Source organism: Sarcophilus harrisii, chromosome 2 (genome assembly GCF_902635505.1).
Source record: "Sarcophilus harrisii chromosome 2, mSarHar1.11, whole genome shotgun sequence".
NCBI classification, from domain to species: domain Eukaryota; kingdom Metazoa; phylum Chordata; class Mammalia; order Dasyuromorphia; family Dasyuridae; genus Sarcophilus; species Sarcophilus harrisii.
In genome coordinates this window covers 568,267,566-568,289,025 of record NC_045427.1, presented here as the reverse complement: position 1 = coordinate 568,289,025, position 21,460 = coordinate 568,267,566, and the positions used below count along the sequence as shown (strand labels likewise).

Here is a 21,460-nt window from a genome sequence, read left to right as displayed (position 1 = left end):
AGGAAAATACTGTGTGCTAGACCACACAGAAGATTGCCTGAAGTGTTGGACATCAAGACTAGGGAAAGATAGTGATAGTGGTCAGTAACTGCTGCATTAATGACTACAAATTCTGAGCCCTAATCTATTTTTTTGAGCAGGCCTACTTTGAACACTAGGTGAAGAACCCTGACACAGATTAGCGATCCTATCAGAACAGTATTCTGTTTGTAGGAGGATATAAAATATTGCTGACTTTTATTGTAGTGACTCAAAGCTTAAGGATGTATCCCCTTTAATATTCTTAACCATTAATTCTGTTATCTATGTAAATGAAAATAAACAAAGACAGTGTTCTTCCCTCAGATCATTTTTATTCAGCTTCAAAAAGAGTGTGATTTTTAATTTATTGGACTTATCTTCCTAATCATATTTTGTTTGGAATGATATTAAAATCAGTTTGCATTCCCAGAAGTATATATCAATTGATGTTAGACATGGCCTATTAACTGACTGGCTTTTGCACACCAGATTAAGTGATTTTCTCCCTTGTACGTCTGAACTTCACATTCAATCTGTCTTACCTCCCTTCCTATTCCAAATCCTCCTTTCCATTAAAGCTCATCCTTTTATACTAAGGCTTTAATTGGGTTATTGCAAATTCCTCTGGGAGGGATCACATTTTAAGTTGTTACTAGTCAAGAAATGTATGTATGAATAAAAACCAGAAAGCAAATTTCTATAAGGAAAATTCAATTCATTCCTGCTCCATTGGAACTGATTTGGTTCATCTCATCTCACTGATTTGGCCTGAAGATGTCCAGGTCCATCAGAATTGATCATCATATAGTATTGTTGTTGAAGTATATAATGATCTCCTGGCCCTGCTCGTTTCATTCAGCATCAGTTCGTTTAAGTCTCTCCAGGCCTTTCTGAAATCATCCTGTCTAACTCTATTTCGTGGCACTTCTCTGTATCCATTCTATATCTCAACCAAACGGCTCAGTATTTCCTGACACTATCCATGTATTGTGTCCTCCATCTCTTGAGTTTCCACCCTTGTCATCAGTCACTGACATTCTTTCCATCACTAAAAACCTAGCTCATTTCCTTCATAAAATCTTTCTTAATCTTCCCAGTTCAAAATGATCTTTTATTCCTTAAGTCTCTTGGATTCCATTTGACTTCTCTTACTCACTCATTTAATAACAATTATTTCTATGTATGTATGTGTGTATGTATGTATATGTGCTTGTATTCTACACTCATTTTATTCCCAGAATTCAAAACAGTGCCTTCAAAGTTAATAGGTACTTGAATATGTCTTTTGAATTGAAAAAAAAAATTGATATAGGTAAAATGAAAGGTAGTGAGATGACTAAAGATATGAATGTCCAGGAAAAGTTTCATGGCAGATCTAATTTATAAAGAGAGTGTAGAGGAAGTATAAGAGTTAGATAAGCAGGGAGGACACAGACTGGCTTTATGATCTTGAGCAAATGACTTCTCTGGTTGAGAATTTAGGTTGCTTATATATAAGATAAATAGGTTAGATTAGATGATATCTAAAATCTCTTCTTGCTTAATTATTCCAGGAAAAAGGAAGAAATTTTTTTGGCAGTGGTGGGGAGCATCATTCAATTTCTAATTTTCTGCTTGTGGGGGTGGGATCATGTTGTTAAAATTTTAAAATCCTATTTTCAGGTTGAAACCATTGGTGACGCCTATATGGTGGCAAGTGGTCTCCCCCTTCGCAATGGAATCCGACATGTGGAGGAAATTGCTACGATGTCATTGTGCTTCCTCAATGCTATGGTCAATTTTAAGATTGGACATATGCCAGAGGAAAAACTGAAGCTTCGGATTGGCCTGCATACAGGTAGGTATGCATATATATATATATAATCACAGAATACTGCAGCTTTTACAATGCCACTTTATTTCTACCATTCCCCACTTTTAGAATTAATTCAGTGACATCACTCACAGCTATCAGTTTGCCTTAAAAAAACTTTCACATAGAGCAAGTATATAGAATCATAGGATTTAAAACAAGAAGATACTTTAAAGATCATGTAGTCAAATCTTTTTGTTTTACTGATGGGAAAATTGAGAGTCTGGAGAACTGAAGTCATTTATTTATGGTCAAACATCTAATTAATGGTACCACTTGAAAATATCCAGAGATGAACAGCTTATTATCTTGGCAGTTTATTTTACTTTTATAAAGCTCCAATTATGAGAAAAATTTTCCTTAAGCTGATCAAAAATCTGATTCTATGCAACTTCCACCCACTGATCCTAGTTTTGCCTTCTGGGGTCAGCCAAAAAATAATTAATCATCCTCAGTGTCATCATTACCATCAACATTACCATCCTCCTTCTCATTCTCCTCCAATGGACCTATGATCTCATCTATGTGGTTATTCCCTCCAACAATGCAACCCATAACACATTCGTGCCTACCTATCCTGTGTGACTTTTGTCTGAATCCTTCATTAAGTTTGCCACAGCAGGTCCATCCAATAAGATGAGACTTTTTCACTTGACATTGAGCACAAAGGCTCTCCATGCATTTATCCCTTGCTGTCACTGTGAGATCAGCTTTTTTCATTCATTCATTGACATCCTTTAGTCTGCTTCTCCTTCATAAGTTCTTATTTGTGATATTGTATAACCTGGTCATACCCAGCATGTACTTCCTCATTGCCCTTTGGGTGATCCACAATTTCAGTTTTTTGTATGCTATATGATTCTATGGCTTTCAGTCTAATATCACCAAGAGAATATTGAAATTAAAAAGATGAGTTCTATTTTAAGGAGAAGCATGGGATCTTTCAAAGGCCTTAGCAATATCCCTTTCTGATTCTACTTTACTTTTTGATCTCTAACACATTGTCCATTTCTAGTGACTTTTAGATCACCACCATCTTTTTGGTTACTCATGTTCACAAACTTGGAGTCATTCTTGACTTTTCTCTCTCCTGTCCATCATGTCTAATCAATTGCTAATTATTGTTGATTCAACTTCTATAATATCTTTCACAACTGTCCATTTTCTCAACTCACACGGCCAAAACAGTAGCACAAGACTTTACCATGTTTAACTACAATAGCCTAATTGGTCTCCTTGCCTCTCACTTTTTACCATGTAGTCTTTATATAATTGCTAAATTGATATTCTTAAACCACAGGTCTAGGCATATTACATTGTTACTTAAGAAACTTATGTAGTCCTCAATTGTCTTCAGGATAAAATACAGACTCTTTTGACATTCCAAGCCTTTCACAATTTGATTCTAGCTTCCAATTCTAGACTGATTTCCCATAATCCTATCTCCTATTTTCTAAAAAAAACTAACATAACATTTCCTATACATGACCTTGTTTCCCCCATGTTGTTTTTCTTTCTTACTCTCTAGTAATCCCTAATGCCATCCAGAATTCAGCCCAGATGCTATCTTTTCCATGACATTCCCTAAAATTTTTAGCATTACTTTAGCTACAAGGGTATTTTTGATATTTATTTCATATATTTTGCATTTATCTAATGTACTTGACTAACAATTTTCTTCATTCAAACCCCTGCACTTAGAAGATAGGTATTTTGATAAATACATTGATGTCCCTTTGAAAGCACAGAATTTCCAGTCTATCAACCTCATCACCTCTCATAACCTTCATGTAGATTTCTCCTCAGGTGTCCTCAGGGCTTATCATAATTAGTTGTCAGTATTACTTGAAATTGTGTTGTTTCTGGAATTTTGAACTTTGAAATTCTCTTCTCTGCTTAGAATTCTCTGCTTTTCCATTTTTACCTTTTTTCTTATTTCTCTTACATCTATATCTTACCCTCTTTGTTAGCTCTAGTTCTTCCATTCCTCTCTATTTTCCCAATATGTGATCTCTGAACTACTTTGCTCCCTTGCCAGTCTTGACCACTTTTGTGATATTAGCCAACTCACTGAATTTCTTGCCTGTATCTTAAATGGTGCTAATCTGCAATCATCCATCTTCCCTGCTCTTTCTTCTGAAGAAAGTCACATAACTGAACTAATTGCATCACAGTATTTCGAGGCTGCAAGAACCTAAGGGGTAATCTAATTAAACATCTGTCTGTATAAAAGTCCCTTTTACAGCATGTCTTAGAAGTGATTGTCCAAACTTAAAAGAGCTTCACTGGAAAATGATCATACCACCACTATTACCGCTACCACCACCATCACCACCACCACCTGAAGTAACCTATTCAATTTTTAAATAGTTCTTGTTATGAAAAAGTGAGTTTGTTTTTCCTTTTTTTATAAGATCAAATCAACTTCTTTGCAATTTCTATCCCATTGCTCCTAATTTTCCCCCGAAGACAAGCAGAAAAAAAATCTAAAAAAAATTTTCATAACAACACATCAAATACTTAAAGGCAGCTCTCATGTTTTCTCTCTGCTAAATTCTGTCTTGTTCAAGCTAAATATACTGATTTCTTTTTGATTTTCATGCAGCATGATCTTGAGACCTTTTGCTGAATTGGATGATGATACTTGATAAGTATTATCCTTCAAATGTAATATTTATGATTGAACTCAATATTCTTGTTCTTAAATGACCAGAGGAGAGTGCAACAGAACTGTCTTTCTTAGCCTCCCTTTCCTTCACGGTGCTTCTCAGTTCTGTGCTTTTTTTTTTTTTTTTTTTTTTTTTTTTGTGGGCGGGGGTGGTGGTGGTGGTGGTGGTGGTGGTATCATATTTTAAAAAAAAATGACCTGCTATCTAAATGAACCTTTTTTAAATTGTTATTTTCAACTTGTGAAGGATTTTATAGAGGTCCCCAATGAATTTCCTTCTACTCAATTTGGTTCAATGCTCTAATCTGTCCAGTTTTTCTTGAATTCAGAATCTGCCATCCATTATGTTAGCTATCCATTCAAATTTTCTAATATCTACAAAATCAATAAGTATCTCATCTCTGCTTTTATTCAAGTCATTAATAAAAATGTTAAATAGTACAGATCCTCATATAATACATGGAAACTCACTTTCTAAATTAATATTAAACATTAAACCACTAATGAATAATCTTTGGGTCTAGATAGTTTCAAAGCTATTGAATTGTTCTTTTGTGTGTTATAAATCTATCTTCCACAAAAATAATTTAATCACCAGATGGTGCTATGAGGCATTAAACTAGGTCTGTTCACCAAACAGAGCAGGCAAAGGGAAGTACTACACTCACCCTGCTATTAAACCAACAAAAAGGAATTGGTGCTCTATTCCAAATCATAGGAAACTCAGGGGAAATCTCCATCACTTTGTAGGCAGTTTGCTCCTTTCATTAACGTCAGGGTCATGGTTGGTGTGGAGTTATACAATCAGAATGGCTCTATATCTTAAATCCAGTGGGAAACTACCTTTTCATTGAATCTTATATTTGTTCCTAAGCCCAGTGATACCATTCCTTAGTGGTGTAGACCACAAATACAAAACTCAAAAAGAAATGGATCCTTACAAACTGGATAATGACTTAGGAAAGTCTATATGTATAGGATATTGCATTTTTATTTTGTTAAACTTTTTCCAATTATATGTTTTTGGCCACACTGGGAAATTCTGCTGCTCAATATAATTTTGTAGATTTTGACAACAGTGTAGGCAGATCTGTAGTAGTTTGTTTCTTTTTACTTATAGGCATAGAATCAAGAACTAGGGAAGAAAATCATAAATGAATTTAATTAAAGATTAAAATATTAGTCATTAATGGTTTAGTATTTAGTACTATTGTCTTCTCTGCTCTTTTTTATTTCCTTTAAGCCCCTTGTCTCTCATAATATTTAAAGTTCAGGCTATATCTCTTCTCTTTTTGTTTCTTCCAGTAGGTAGCCAAACTTTATTATTTCCATTTCCTTCCTTACTTCTATAGTAATGGAAGAAGAATGAGTAGAACAAAAGCATTACAAGAGAAACTTTATTAAATGCCTTGCTAATAATCAAGCAAAATATATATTTATAGCTTCCTTTGATCTATCAGTATAACTATCATGTCACAATAAAAAATACATCTTGGCTTATCTATTCTTGATGAAGCCACATGGGATTTTTATAATAATCTCTTCCTTTTTAAAGTGTTCACTAACCATTTTTTAAATATATTGTCCTAATTTTTAATGAAAAATCAAAGTCACTGATGTATAGTTTGAAGGCTCCAATTGTTTCCTGTTTTGAGAATTGGAGCAATATTTGCCTTTCATCAATCTTGTAATACCTCTCTTATTCTCCAAATAAGAGAAGAGGAAAAAATATGTCAGAACTCATTGGCAACAGTTCTGCGTACATATATGCCAATTCTTTCAGGGCCATGAAATGTGTTAATTGGATGGTTGTCGTGGACTCATCAAAGGCTGGTAGGTGTTCTGTTACTATCTTTATTTTTATCTTGTATTGTTGTTGCTAGCCAGTCTTTTTTCAGTTGTATCTGATTTTTTTTGATCCCATTTGAGGTTTTCTTGGAAAAGATACTGGTGTGGCTCATCATTTCCTTCTCTAGCTTATTTTACAAATGAGAGAACTGAAGCAAATTGGGTTAAGTGACTTATCTAGGGTCACATAGCTAATAAGTATCTGAGGCTAGAAATGAACTTAGGTCTATTTATTCCAGGCCCAATGCTCTATCTACTGAGCAACCTACTGCCTCCAGTTCTTCTGTTAGATATTATTAATTATTTTCATTTTGTTCTTTCTGGTTTGGAGATTATTCTCCTGTTCCTTCTTTGATCCCCACCATCTGCCCCAAATAGCTAAAAAACAAACACCCCTCCCCCCAGAACTAGCTCTTTTCTTTCCAGTTTCAGCTCATTCTGAATCTTAGTATTCCTGACTTTTCTTATAGGACCATACCCTACTTTTTATTTATTAACTGTTCTTGCTTCCATATTCTGTACATGATTTTTAAGATAATTTTTGAATTAAATTTAAAGTATTTTGTGACCTCCATGCATCTATGTCACTTTCATTCTGCAATTCCCTCCCTATTAGAATTGTTTCTCTTTGTATCTTCAGAATTTCATTCTGGGGAACTGCCCTTCCCTTTTGTGTGACATACAGAATTTTTATGCACAGGATCCTACTTATCTTTTCTTAGAATGTTTTAAAACCTATTCTCTATTTATCTAAGGTCTTTTCAGATTCTACTCAAGTTTCCATTCTTCTATTAAGAATTTTGAAGATTAGAGTGGTTATTTCCTTCTATGTTCCCAATCATTTCCACACTAGCAACCAGTTCTTTCATGATCCAAAATAGAATTTCCCTTTGTTTCTCCCCTTTTTGTAGGATAGAGAATCATTAAGGATCTGTTTGATCATTAAAAGCAAAATGAAGAATTATTAGCTTCTCTGCTTTTAGCAGAGAGAATTCTATCAAACTTCTAGCTATCTAAGGTCTCCCAAAATGCTATTATATCATGGCTACATTCCAAGCCTGTGATGTAGTTCCTAAACGAATCTATTTCTTCTTTCTGTCTAATTAACCTATAGTATATCCCCATAACAATATAGTTTCTTCGTCCCTTAGTCTTTACCTAAATGTTCTCTACCGTGCTTCCCTTCTTCAGATAACTGTATTCATATGAATGAAAAATATAAAATTCTACATTGCCTTTCCTCTTTCCTAATCTTTTTTTTTTTTTTTTTTTTTTTTTTTAAATATAACGTCTGTCCTTTCAAAGCCATTTTCTGGTCATAGATCTTATCCACATATCTAAATGATATATATGAGGTCAGATATGCTTCCCTGCATTAGGATTAAAAATTCTTTTTTCTTGTCCACATTTTATACATTTACATATTGACCTCTGAGGCCATGAGTTTCATTATTATATTCATTCTTGGATTACTGTCTACTCTTTAGATTACCAGATAAAATGAAATATTTCTTAAGTGTTTGACCTCAGAAGCTTACTAGCTGTGAGATCCTGGACAAGTCACTTAAGTCTATTTGCCTGAGTTTCCTCATCTTTTAGAAATGAATTAGAGAAGAAAATGGCAAATCACTCCAGGTTCTTTGCTAAGTAAACCCCAAATGGGGTCATGAAAAGTTGGACACGACTGAAAACAACTGAACAACCACAAAAATTTCTTTAAAAGGACTCCAATGTGAAAACAAAGAAAAAGGATCTGAGGAGGTAAAGAAGGCCTGACCCTAAGAAAGGCAAAATATACACCGGAATGCTTTGAGCTAAGGATAGATATGAGGTGACTGGCTCTTGTGAACTCCTTTGTGTAGCTACTCCTATTATTCTTCCCACATTAAAGCTACTCCCTGTGGTATCAGACTTGGCAGATATACAGAGAGTTGTCTCCTTTTCTTTTCAGTTTTAAAGGCCTTCTGATTAGATGCATAACATTTAAGGCAAAAATGTATTTCTTCCACTTTTGTTGGGTATATATCATCCCTGATCAGACACCTGTCATTTCTCTGTTTTAAAACAATGGTCCAGAAATCCAAATTGTGTTTTCTGGCATCATCTTCTTAACTTTCTGTTCACTTCTCAAATATTCTTTTCTTTTCTGAATCCATTGCTTTTGATTTGAATTAGTGATTTAAAAAAAATAATAAAATAACCTGCCATCTCAGTCTCTAAGATCTCTGGTCTCTTAATCTTTGTAATTAAAGTAAAGCTTTTGGGTTCCTTCAGTCAGTATCATTTGGGCCTGCACAAGACATCATAATTAGGTGGTAGATATTTAATTTCATAAACTTTGAGAAGTTTCCTATCATACAAGATACAAACTGGAGAAAGAATCCTCTATTGTTACTCTATTCCTTATCATTATCAGAGGAGGGAGGAATTGATTCAGTAATCCTTAGGCAGGAGTGGCCAACCACCTATTGTCTCATCCTTCTTGGACTTTTACTAGATGGTATCTCACCTGAGATTACCAGGGGTTCACATGATGTGGAGATAAGATATGGAGAATTGGAAATCACATCCTATGGCTTATCTTAAAATGTTCACTGGTGATCCTCCTTCCTTTTCTTGTTTGCATGATGTTCCAGCTAACTTGTGACATCTCAGGATTTCCCTCTGTCTCGTCAGATATTTTTTCTTTGCTTTTATATTTGCAACCCTTTTGAGGAATATTCTTTTCTCCCAGATTACCTACTGAGGGAAAAGGCAATCCTCAACTCTTTACCTTCTTTTCTGTGGAGATCATCTTGCACTTTAAGCATCAAAATCATTCACTTGTCCTTGGCAGAAATACAAACACCATACTCTCCCTTCAGTGAGTCATTGTATAGTTTCTCCTATATTCCACACTTGCTACAAGTGAGATCTTCAACACTTGTCCTTCTTATTTGTAGCTCCCTTGGGGAATTATTGTAACAAACTATTTAGGGGATCTTCAATATCATTATTGTTGCTTTCCTTACTAGTCACTACAAAACTTTGACTATTGTGCCTGATTTTCTCTCCTTTCATTTTTCAATCTTTTACTTACCAACTCACCTTATTTAGCTTTTCTTACCAACTACCTTTTTTCTATTCCTTTTTTTAAAAAAATGTTATTTTTAGTTTCTGTAATAAAATAAGCATTTCTATAACATACTATAGTAAAAAAAGTTTTTATATTTCTTTTAAATGTATAACACAATTATCATGTAAATTTTTTCTTTCCTTTTTTCTTTTTCCAACTCATTCTAGAGATGTCTACTATTAGACACATATGTATGCATAGCTATATGTAAAACTATTCTATGTATACTTTTATTTATCATTTCTTTCTTTGGATACAGATAGTATCTTTCTACAAAAAATCCTTTATTGTTAATTTAGGTATTATAATTGTCAAAATGACTTATTCGCTCAAAGGGGTTCTTAAAACAACATTGCTGTTAATATTCTCTCTCTCTATTTTAATAAACCTTTTTATTTTCAAAACACATACATGGATAATTTGACAACATTGACCCTTGCATAATCTTGTGTTTCAGATTTTCTCCTTCTTCCCCCCACTGCTGCTCCCCTAGATGGCAAGCAGTTCAATATATGTTAAATCCAATATGTATAAACATATTTATACAATTCTCTTGCTTCAGACAATATTCTCTTTGTTGTGCTCATTTTCCTCTTCATTATTTTGTGCAAGCCTTTCCATGTTTTTCTAAGATCATTGAGCTCATCATTTCTTATTGCTAGTAGTATTGCATCACAATTTGTTCAGCCATTTCCCAAATGATTAACATATCTGCAATGTCCTATTCTTTGTCATCATAAAAAGAGTTGCTACAAACATTTTAGAACATAGATCTTTTTCTTTTTCCCTAATCATCTTTAGATAGATCTTTTTTATTAAGTTCCTTCTTTGTCCTCAATTCTGCTAGATTCTGTTAGAGTTCATCTCTTTCAACGTTAGCACTTCTCTTTCTCCAACTTCTCATCAAATCCATCCAAATTTTCCAGCCCCAAATCCAACTTCAAGTTTTATTCATAATTTTAAAATTCCCCCAAATCATCTTCTCAGCTCTTTCTTCCTCTTTCTTCTTTAGCTCATGTTCTTTTCCTATTCACTTTCCCACAAAAACTAGAAGCTGAAAATGACTGTGTCCAAAACATATTAATATTATCTAATCACAACCAAAATTTCACAGCTTATCACTCTTCAACTATCTCACATTCAGCAAAAGCAGTTTTGAATCTTTTCTTCTTCTCTTCAATCCTTTAATCCCCCTAATCCTTTTCAATAGATGACCTCACTTCAAACTTTACAGAGAAAATGGAAGTCATCAGTTATGAAGGCCCCTTATTATTCCATACTCTGCACTTCAAAATTCCACCCTCATCACCCTTCCTCTTTTCATCTAATCTAATCTCTGAGGAAAAGGATGTCTTTTTGCTAAGATTAACACTTCCTTGCCAAAAGTCCACCTTCTTCCAATTACCTCTATTTTTATCCTCAAATCCCAGAAGTTTGTCTCATTTATCATTTTTTTATTCTTTCTCACCTTCTTTATCTATCTATTTTATCTTTCTACTCTCTCTATATCTATTTACTTTCAGATTTCTGGAACAAAACCCCTCAAATTTAACTTCTTTTGCATACAAATTTCTAGAAAAAAATCTTCCATAGATGTTACTTTAGTTCCTCACCACCATTCAGTTCTCAACCCATTTCACCATTTGATGTTGCTCTCTGAAATGCTATCAATGATCTCTCTCAATAGCTAAAATCTTTTTAATTATTAACTTATTAATTTTACATCTTTCAATATTATTATATACTTGCTCCTTCACCAAGTCTTTTGCTTACATTTCTAAGCCTTTTTTTTTTTCAGTTTCCTTTGCTGTATCATTATTCGTTTTCTATTTCCTAAACTAATCCACCTTTAGAGATTCTCACTGGTAACTCCAAGACATTGTAATATATGCAGCAACAACGTTTTGTTTAAAATTGCCTTGGCAGATGGACTAAACAAGGTTGAAGGTAACACACGGACCTGAAACTCATCAGTGAATTAGAGGGATGGGAACTCTAAGCATGTAAAGACTTAACCTAGTGGAGTGGATAGATGAGAACAAGTTTTTCCATTGGCCATGAAGGCTGCTAAAGCAGGCCCTGTGAAAGGCTTAGAACTTGGGCATAAAAGATGACAAGATCATCCACAGTATCCTGGAATCATCTTGAATTTTGTCCTACCACTGGATGCCAATGACTCTGGAAGAGAGATGATAATGACTTTGTGAAACTCTGTCTCATTTATATTCAATTCATAAACAAATCAAGATACCCACTGTGTCATTTGTCCTCTTCAAAAATGAAGGATGTACAACATCATTATCCATTTTTTGTGTCCTAAGGCACAGGTATTCACCAAAATTCTGTTCTGGGCCCCCTTATCTCTCTATTTTTTCTTTCTCTTAGTGACCACACTTGCTCCCATAAATTCAATTTTCAGTCCCACAGGAATGATTCATACTTGGAATATCTCAGCAGCAATGCAAACTCACTATGTCCAGAATAGTCTTCATACTTTCTTTCTCTAAAGTGATCCTCTAAAATGAAGTCTTTTCCTTTAAACTTCTCTATTTCCATCCTTCTGCTCAACTCTGGTTATAACCTGAGACTCAGGTCCAGATTCCCTGGAACATCCCTTCATCTTTATCCCAGCCATTTTCTGTACTACTGCAACACAAATATCTCCCTCTACCCCTTCCACCTTTAGCTTTGGAAAGTATGAGATAATTGACTGCTCCATTTTCTACTCAAGATTTTTGGGATAAAACTCTCTTCTATGACCACTATTTCTTTATGTTTTGTATCTTTCATTAGAATGTATGCTCTGGAGGGTGTACTTAGGTATTTGCATGCCCAGTTCTTAGCATTGTGTTGGGCACACAGTAAGCTTAATAAGTGCTTTTCATTTATTTTATAGCATATCAATTGCCAAATCCTATCAATTTCATCTCTATAGCACCCCAGATTCTATCTCATTCTTAATCTAGGTAATGCCCTCATCACCTCTCACTCTTACAACTGCAAAAATCTCTTATTTTGTTTCACTGTTTTCTCTCTCCATAACTTGAGTCCATCTTTCATAGGACCACCAAATTTATCTTCCTGAGGGTTATTTCACCATGTCTCTCATAAAATCCTTGAATAGGTATCCCCATTGCCTTTAATAAAGTATAAACGTATCATCCTCTTTTTAAAGACTATAATCTGGATTCATTTTACTTTTCTGTCTTATTTCATGTTAGTCCACTTCAGACATACAAATTTAAATGAAAGAAGGTTGACTGTGAGCTGTTTCCTGATTTTAGCATTCTATGTTCAGCCTTAGGGATTCAAAAAATTTTTCCATGCCTATGCCCACTTCTACACCTAGGATGATGAACTTAAATAAGAAAGATGTGAGTTCAGATTCTGCCTTTGACACTTACTGTTTGTGCAACCAGAGAAAGATTCCTTAATCTTTCTTAGACTCTGCTTCCTTTCTGGGAAATGGAAATGATAATCCTAGGGATACCTGTTTTACAAAGTTGTTGTTGTGGTAGTATTCAACTACCACATAATTATTTTAAGTGATTTATATACCTTTAAATGCTATTATGTGTGATTATCATTTATTATACTTATTATTCAAGATGCAACTCAATTCCTCCAGGAATACTTCTTTAAGAAGGTTATCCCAGTTGTTAAAACTCTCTCCTTCCTTGTCATATTCATTTATCAGTGTATATTTCCTTATATATCATCAGGATGTAAGTCCTTGAGTGCAGGAATTAACCCCTTTTTGGTTTTGAACACTCTACTAAAGACTACTAAAATGTCTTGAATACAATAGGACTAAAAATGTATTTGAAATGAATTGAATTCTTTCTCCTCTACTATGCTGCCTTACATAAGTATTCAGAGTCTCAATACTTTCAATATCTGTAAAAATGGAAATATGTACTTTGAGGGTTTGGTGAGGATCAGAAGAGAACATGTATAAAAGATTACAATTTAAGATCTGGAAGAGACCTTCGAGATCATTTATTCCAATCCTCTTGTTTTCAACAAGAAGAAACTATTGGTCAGAGAGGATTCTACTTGATAATTACCTCGGCAAAGCCAGAATTTGAATCCAGATTTTAAAAACAAAAATTCTTTGGAATTTTAAAGTATAATGCAGGTGACTTTTATTGTTCTTCTCGTTATTATTATTATTATTATTGCCCTACATATAAGCAGTCAGTTGACAAGAATTTATTATGTATTGTTAATACATTGAGAAATTCTGATGCTTAGAAATTTCTATTGCTTATTTTCTACTTTGTGGAAGGAAACTGCTGTATTTCATGGACAATTGATTATGTTTGTGTGCCCCTGTATATTGGAAACTCTATCTGATTTGTCATCTCCTGGCCCTGATTCACCAAGGCTTTTTTTTTATTCTTTTCTTTAGGTCCTGTAGTTGCTGGTGTTGTGGGGATCACAATGCCCAGATACTGTCTATTTGGAGATACTGTGAATATGGCATCCAGGATGGAAAGCAACAGCCTCCGTGGGTATTCTTTATATCTGGCTTCTAAGTCTGATACCCTTTTAGATATTTGAACTTTAAACAGAGACTGTTGTTAGAAGATCTATTTGCATTTTTCTCTCCTTTTTTTTTCCATTAAAGAGATAAAGAAGGTCACATGATCCTTATCAAATATCACTGAGCAAATGTCTTTCCAGACATCCTAGTGTACAAAGTGCTTTTAGCAGATACAGCCTCTTCCCTCAGAGAGTTTACATTCTAAAGAGACAACAATCATCACACTGACACCCAATGAAAAGAAGAATGAAAAGATTTGGAAAATAAGGAGTTGAACTAGATCTCTGAGGTCTCTTCTGGAATGAACATATTGGGATCCCAGGCATCTAGGACAGAAAACTCCAAGGAACAACAAATTATGTTATTCTCCTGGGATTTTGTAAATCAAAATTGTTTTGATTGAGTAGTCAATTTATCAACTGGGAAAAAGAAAATTACTTAGAAATTTGGCCTAGACAGAATTTAGATTGTTTAAAATACATAAATATATGTACATATAAACATATACATATATTTATACATATACACACATATATATAAATATTTTTGAAATATCTTTGAAATCTAAAAAAAGAATGTTTCATTTTTTAAACTCTCTATTGCTCATTAGGAATCCATATCTTTGAAGCCAAAAGGCAATTCATGGAAGCTCTAGTCCAAGCCTGTCATTTTTTAGATAAGAAAATAGATTGAGAGAGAAGGGTAACACAACTAGGGGTAGAACTAAGACCAGAACCCCTAACTATTTTCTATTCTAGTGCTTTTCCCACATGAAAACAAATCATCCTCCCCCTTCCCCATTACCACACTGTCTGTAGGTTTTATCCAAGCAAATCCAAACCCCAGACTCTGACCTACCTCTTTCCCTTGTAAGTAAAAGGTTTGTAGAGTAGGTTCTCAATGTGTATGCAACATATTGGAGATTCAGAAATAAGCTCATTTGCACTTCTGGTTACCAGAGATAATCATGAATAATACATGTAGACTTTGGCTCAGTAGCTGGTCAGCCTTTCTTCCTATTGAAATCTGAGGAGGTTCATTAATTTCCATTCTGAAAAGAGAAACCTATTTGCAATGCCAATGTGGCCCTTCTATTTCTGTATTGACCAGATGAGGATGAGGGGATAGGGGTGGGTTATAAGTTCTGCCTCCATCAGGGATGCTGCATTGTGATTTGCTTTAAAATAGAACCATATAAATCTGGGACCTCTTGGAAAAAGACCCCATTCATAGAAAAGTCATTACCACAACTATAACTAGTTCCTCTTTTGTTATAGCTCTTCGGATTCACGTTTCTCAGACTACTGCCAGTGCCCTGATGTCAATAGGGGGGTATGACCTACAAGAACGAGGGACCATTAAAGTAAAGGTAATGATGGAGGGCACCAACCTAGTTCATCTTTGTAACATGGCCTGCTATTAATCAAAAAACTGACTCTTTGCTCTAATACATGGATATCCATGGACTATCTTTTTCCACCTCTATTAGCCCTCTTTCTTGAGCAATGAGGGGGGTATATTTCCTTAGGTTGTATCACCATTAAAATCAGGCTTAGGAATTTCCTAATTTTTTTAAATTTAAAAAATTTTAGTTTAGACATGTACATTCATTTTTAATATATTTCTATATGTAATATTGGAAGAGAAAAATCAGAACAAAATATAAAAAACAAATGAGGAAAACAATACAGAGGAAAAAAAAGGTCAAAATAGTATGCTTTAATCTGCATTTAGTCTCCTCAGTTCTGTCTTTGGATGTGAATGGCATTTTCCATCCCAAGTTTATTGGAATTGCCTTGCATCACTGAATTGCTGAGAAGAATTAAGTCTATCATTGTTGATCTTCACACAAAATTGCTGTTACTATCTATAAATGTATTCCTGGTTCTGCTTCAAACAATATTAAGGGACTCGCCCAGGTTATACACCTAATAAATTTTTGATACTGGATTTGAACTCAGGTCCTGATTTTGCCACCTAACTGAGCCAATAATAATAATTACTAGAATTTACATATTTCTTTAAGATTTGCAAAATGCTATACATATGTTATCTCTTTTGATCTTCACAGTTGCCTTTGAGGTGGATACTATAATTATCTTCATTTACAGATAAGGAAACTGGGAAAGAGGTAGATCAAGTGACTTGCCCAGTGCCATATAGCTAGCAAGTGTCTGAGGCAGGATTTGAACTTTGGTTTTCCTAATTCCACTATATTCACTGTTATCTAGTTGGATTCCCTGAAGCAAGATGCTAACTCTCCCCTTCCCATACCATGAGACACTAGAACTCAGAAATATCATGGATTATAGTCTTCAGAGTTGTCTGACTCATTGAACATGTGGACATTCTTTGGAACTAAGCTTCTAGCTATTGATTTCCACAGGGCAAAGGAGAACAAACTACCTACTGGCTAAAAGGAAAAAGTGGTCTTGCCATCTCCCTGCCAGAGTTTATTGAAGATAATGAGTTCCAGAAACCTGTAGGGGTAAGTCTCCTTCCCTAAGAGATCCCGGTATGGCTCTCTTTGTTGACATCAGCATGAAAACACAGATATGACATTCACTGGACAAAGGTTTTCCACATTTTTTTTTTTGTATCCTGGGCTCCTTTGGAAGCTATAGTGGCTTGTTCAGAATGATATTTTTATTAAATGTATGCTTGACGTCAGTTAAACATTACTAAATATAAACATTAAAATTTTCTCCTTCCAAGTTCATGGCCCTCTATGAAATCTATCCATGGTCAGTAGGTTAAGAAGTCTTAATTTAAGGGTAGTGATTAGACATAATGAGTTTCTTCCTTTTAGACAGATCCCATCTGTCTAGTCTCCCTTTCTCAACTCTACTTGAAATCCCAATTGCACAGAGCTCATTTGGATTGGGGCATGTGGTATAGAGGATTCTAAATGCTTTCTCTGGGGACAAAAGGAGGACTATTGCTCCAAACCCTATATGTTTTCAATCTCTCTCTGCCAATCAGCTTCCTCAGGAACCCAAGGTTTCTAGTTCATTAGCTCAGAAATTATACTGATTGGTGACCTCACACTGGAAGAGGAGAAAGGGAAAGAACAGAACAATTTCTTCCTTTTCCTGATAGACAGAAAAAAAAATGCCTATAATAATCATGCTTTTGTTTTCCTGGATGCTGGTCTCTTAAACTCACAGACTTTGTTTCCCTTATCTGTTGATTAGTCCTCAATTCCCAATTCAGAAAAATCTTCAATACATTCAGGGGCACCAAATACATTAATGGGTATGTTTTCATCTGAAAACTAAGGGGGAGAAACTAGTATAAAGCTGAAAAGATCAATAGTCAATATAGACAAACCTTGTTTCATAGAAATTCACAGAGATTGAGGGTTTTGTTTGTTTGTTTGTTTGTTTTAAAATTAAAGGATTTTTGGGAACCCTGCATAGATTGTATAGACTCTGTTTTTCCAACAGCATGCACGCACATCATATCCTTGTCATGTTTTGATAATTCTCACAATATTTCAAACTTTTTCATTTTTATTATATCTGATAGGGAGATATGTGATCAATGATCTTTGATGTTTCTCTTGTCACTGATTTGGGGAAGTATGAATCACACCCATACAAGATAGCCAACTTAATCAATAAATGCTATATGTGTTCTGATTGTTCCACCCACTTGCTGTTCCATTTCTTTCCCTTTCTGGACTTCCCTATTCCATAAGACACTACAACATTGAAATTGGGCCAATTAATAATCTTACAATGGACTTGTAAGTGTTCAAGTGAAAAAAAGAGTCAACAAATGCAGTAAATTTTACTTTTGCCTTATTGTAAGAAATTGTCACAACTATCTCAACCTTCAGCAACCATCACTCTGATCACCATTAAGAAAAAGACTTCATCCTCAAAAAGTTTATGATTTGCTGAAGACTCAGGTGATGATTAGTATTTTTTGGTGATAAAACATTTCAAAATCAAAGTATATACCTTGGTTTTAGATATAATACTATTGCACATGTAGTAGACTACAGTAAAGTGTAAATATAACTTTTATATGCACTGGAAAACAAAACAAAAAAAAAAACCCCAAGTGACATGTTTTATTGCAATATTCACTTCACTGTGGTGGTCTGGACCTGAACCCACAATATGTCTGAATTATGCTTGTATATGAGAATATATATTATGAGTCTCTTTCTTTACTATTTACTTTCTTTACTATTGACCTTACTCAATCAATCAATCATTGTTTATTATGTGCCATGCTCTGGAGATACAAGTACAAAGAATATAATGATCTTTACTTTCAAGAAGCCTACATTAAAATATAAATATAAAGAGAAAAAATAAAAATAATACAAAGTCATTAAATGAAAAATAATTTGAGAGAGAGGGCACTAGAAACAGAAGATGATACTTGAATTATATCTTAAAGGAACAAAGGAATTCTGTGAGGTAGAAGTAGAAAAGTGATTCATTTCAGGTGTGAGGGATAACTAGGGCAAAGACCCAGAGATGGGAAATAGAATATGTGATGAACACAGAAAAAGCTCATTTGGTTAGATTTCTGAATTTATATAGACTAAAGAACAAGGAGGTTGGAAAGGTAGGTTGGAGACAGATTTAAATAAAATATTTTATTCTAGAGGCAATAGATAGCTACTGGAGTTTTTTTCTTGAGTGGGGAACTGACATGGTCAACATTTTCCCCTCCAAAATTGATTCTAGAGTCTTACTTTTTTTTGCTTGGCTTTTTCTACTCATGAGACAAAGAAAATAGCCATTTCCTAAAATCTTACCCTACTAATATCACCTCCATCTCACTTCCTGAGAATCACCATGAGTAATCACCTTTCAACACTGTGAATATTTTTCTTTTTATTAAAAGGAATAATATTCTTTGCCATGTTCCTCCTAGCTGTGAATGTAACAGATTTATTAAGGCATGGTGCATTTATTTTTTATTTATTGCCTATAGCTCTCCTGCTCCCACCTCACCCCAAACATTCTACATTTCACTTTTGCTGAATGTGACTGAAATACTGCATTTGATAGAACCAATTTTTGTTTTTAAGCTTTATGAGATTCAGGTCTTGAAACCAAATATGAGTAGAAAGTTTATTTCTTCTGGACACAGAGACATACTCAGAGAGGGAGATCTTTGAACTTATATGCAGGGAAATATATTAAACAAGTCATGATGAATATATCCTTGGTCCTAATTTTTACAAAAAGAATGACTGTACTTCCTTTGGGCATATTTTATCTCATGGGATCTGATGTTGAATTTAGAATTTTTAAAGAGATACTGGAACTAAAAGAACTGCAAACAAATTTACTTTCTTCTAGTCTTGAAAGCAAGAGGGTTGGGTTATATGATACAATCCTCCCGAACCATATGGTAAGCATATAATAAATACTTGCTGACAGACTCCTCCTTTTTTCCCCTCCCTCTTCCTTTTTCTCCTTCCTCTTCCCCTATCCTTCCTCTCCTCCTCCTTTCTCTCCTTCTTTCTCTCTCTTCCTTTCCCTCTCTCTCTCCCCCTTTCTTTCCCTCTCTCTGTCTTCCTTAGGGTCTCTTCCTCTCCTTCCTTCTCTCTCTTTTTCTCCCTCTCCTTTCCTCTCCCTCTCCCCCTTCTTTCTCTCCCTACATTTTTCTCTCTTGCTTTCCCTCTTTCTCTCCTTCCCTTTGTCTCCCTCTTGCTCCTTCTCTCTCTTCCTTCTTCTTCCTCTCTCCCTCTTCTTTTTCCCTCTTCCTCTCTCTTCTCCCTTATGTTCCCTTCCCCCCCTCTCTTTGTTTCTGTCATTCTCTCTAGCTCAGTCTGTTTGTCTTTCTATCTCTGTCTCTTTGTCTCTCTCATCACCAATAGCCTGCTTGATATCTCTACCTAGAAGACTCATAGATATCTCAAACTCAACCTTTCAAAGATGAAATTCATTATCTTTCCTTAAAGATTCTTCCCTCCTCCCTCCTCACCCCCTCCCCCCCCCATTGCTATTTCTTTAGAGGGCAGCACTCTCTACAATTTCTACAAAAAATGATGAGTCTCAGGACCTAAATTCGATCTCAGCTTTTGCTATCTGTGTGTCCATGGGCAAATTCTCTCTGGGTCATAATTTCTTCATTTGCAAATAAAAGGGCTGAACCTCTAAGGTCCCACCATTTAGCATCCTTTCCTTTCCTTTTTACCTCTTAAAATCCCTCATTCCATTCAAGACAGCTCAGGTGCCTCTTTTTTCTGCTATGTTTAGTTAGTAACTCTCTCATCCCTCTGGAAATTCTTTGTACATAGTTTTCATTCATTAATTTTATGAAGAATTCCCTCTTTTAGGTCAAGGGCTGTTTTGTGTATGCTTCTCTTTCCAATATAATAGTGTTTCATAAACATTTCTTGAATGAATGAATGAATCCCAGGTTTCTATGACCATTCTGCCCTGTAGAAGCCAATCCATGAGTCTTTGTAAATAATCTCCTCCTTTGCATTTTTACAGGAGCTTCTTCTTACCAGGGATCCTCAAGAGAAGAAAACAGAAGCCAACTAAACAAAGTTTGGAAAGAGGCATTTGTGAGAAGATGCCTTCTCTCCTGCATCAGCCATGGAGAGGGACACAGCTCTCTCACTCAGTTTCTTTCACTCTGCATCAGAAAAATAGAGTTTTAGAACTGGTAGGATACTTGGTGAATTTCATTGTTTTCAGCAGTTAAAGGCGGCAAGTTCCCCCATGATGATTCTTAGTACTGTCTATCCAATTTTGGCTAGTTTTTTGCTCTTTTTTTTGCTTAGGAAACCATGATATGCTAAGTAGAATGGTGGACTAGGACACAGTAGATCCAGATTCAAACTAGTTACTATCTGATTAAATCATTCCCTTTTTCTGGTTATCAATTTCCTTGACCTTAAGATTAGATTTTGGCTAGAGTATTTGAACTCTAAGATCTCTTGATTCAGGTCTAATATTCTATGGTTCTGCTATTTCAAAATTCATAAGAATAAGAACATATATGAAAAGATCAACCAAACAATCCAAATTTTATATATTATATATATATATATATACATACACATAAATAACATATACACAAACATACACTTATATATGTATATGTACATATGCATTCTTGTTTACAACATATTATACATGTGTGTATATATATTTGTGTGAAGTAGAAAGAATTCTGATTTGGGATCTAGAGACTGCATGTTTGAATCCTAATTCTACTGCTTGCTACAAGTGTAGGCAAAAAATTTCACTTCTTTGGGACTCTACTTTCTCCTCTGTAAAATGAGAATTGGATTGGATGTCATCTCAAGTTCCTTCAAGTTCTAAATCTATTAGGCCATGATCTTGTGCCTGTATATACAAATTAATTAATTAACCTAAATTATATGTTAAGCCAGTTTATAAACAATGTCTTGTAACTTATAACTAA

General features: G+C 34.7%; 1 protein-coding gene across 1 annotated transcript in view; it reads left to right on the top strand.

Moving 5' to 3' along the window:
- The window catches only part of LOC105749254 (guanylate cyclase 2G-like), a 64,852-nt gene extending 43,954 nt beyond the window's left edge, over positions 1 to 20,898 (top strand). Inside the window, exons 18-22 of the mRNA XM_031949358.1 lie at positions 1,684 to 1,858; positions 13,916 to 14,014; positions 15,328 to 15,419; positions 16,437 to 16,538; positions 20,521 to 20,898. Of these exons, the coding sequence (XP_031805218.1) occupies positions 1,684 to 1,858; positions 13,916 to 14,014; positions 15,328 to 15,419; positions 16,437 to 16,538; positions 20,521 to 20,571 (519 nt within the window). The 3' untranslated portion in view covers positions 20,572 to 20,898. The remainder of the gene's footprint in view (positions 1 to 1,683; positions 1,859 to 13,915; positions 14,015 to 15,327; positions 15,420 to 16,436; positions 16,539 to 20,520) is intronic.
- The last annotated feature ends 562 nt before the right edge of the window (positions 20,899 to 21,460 follow it).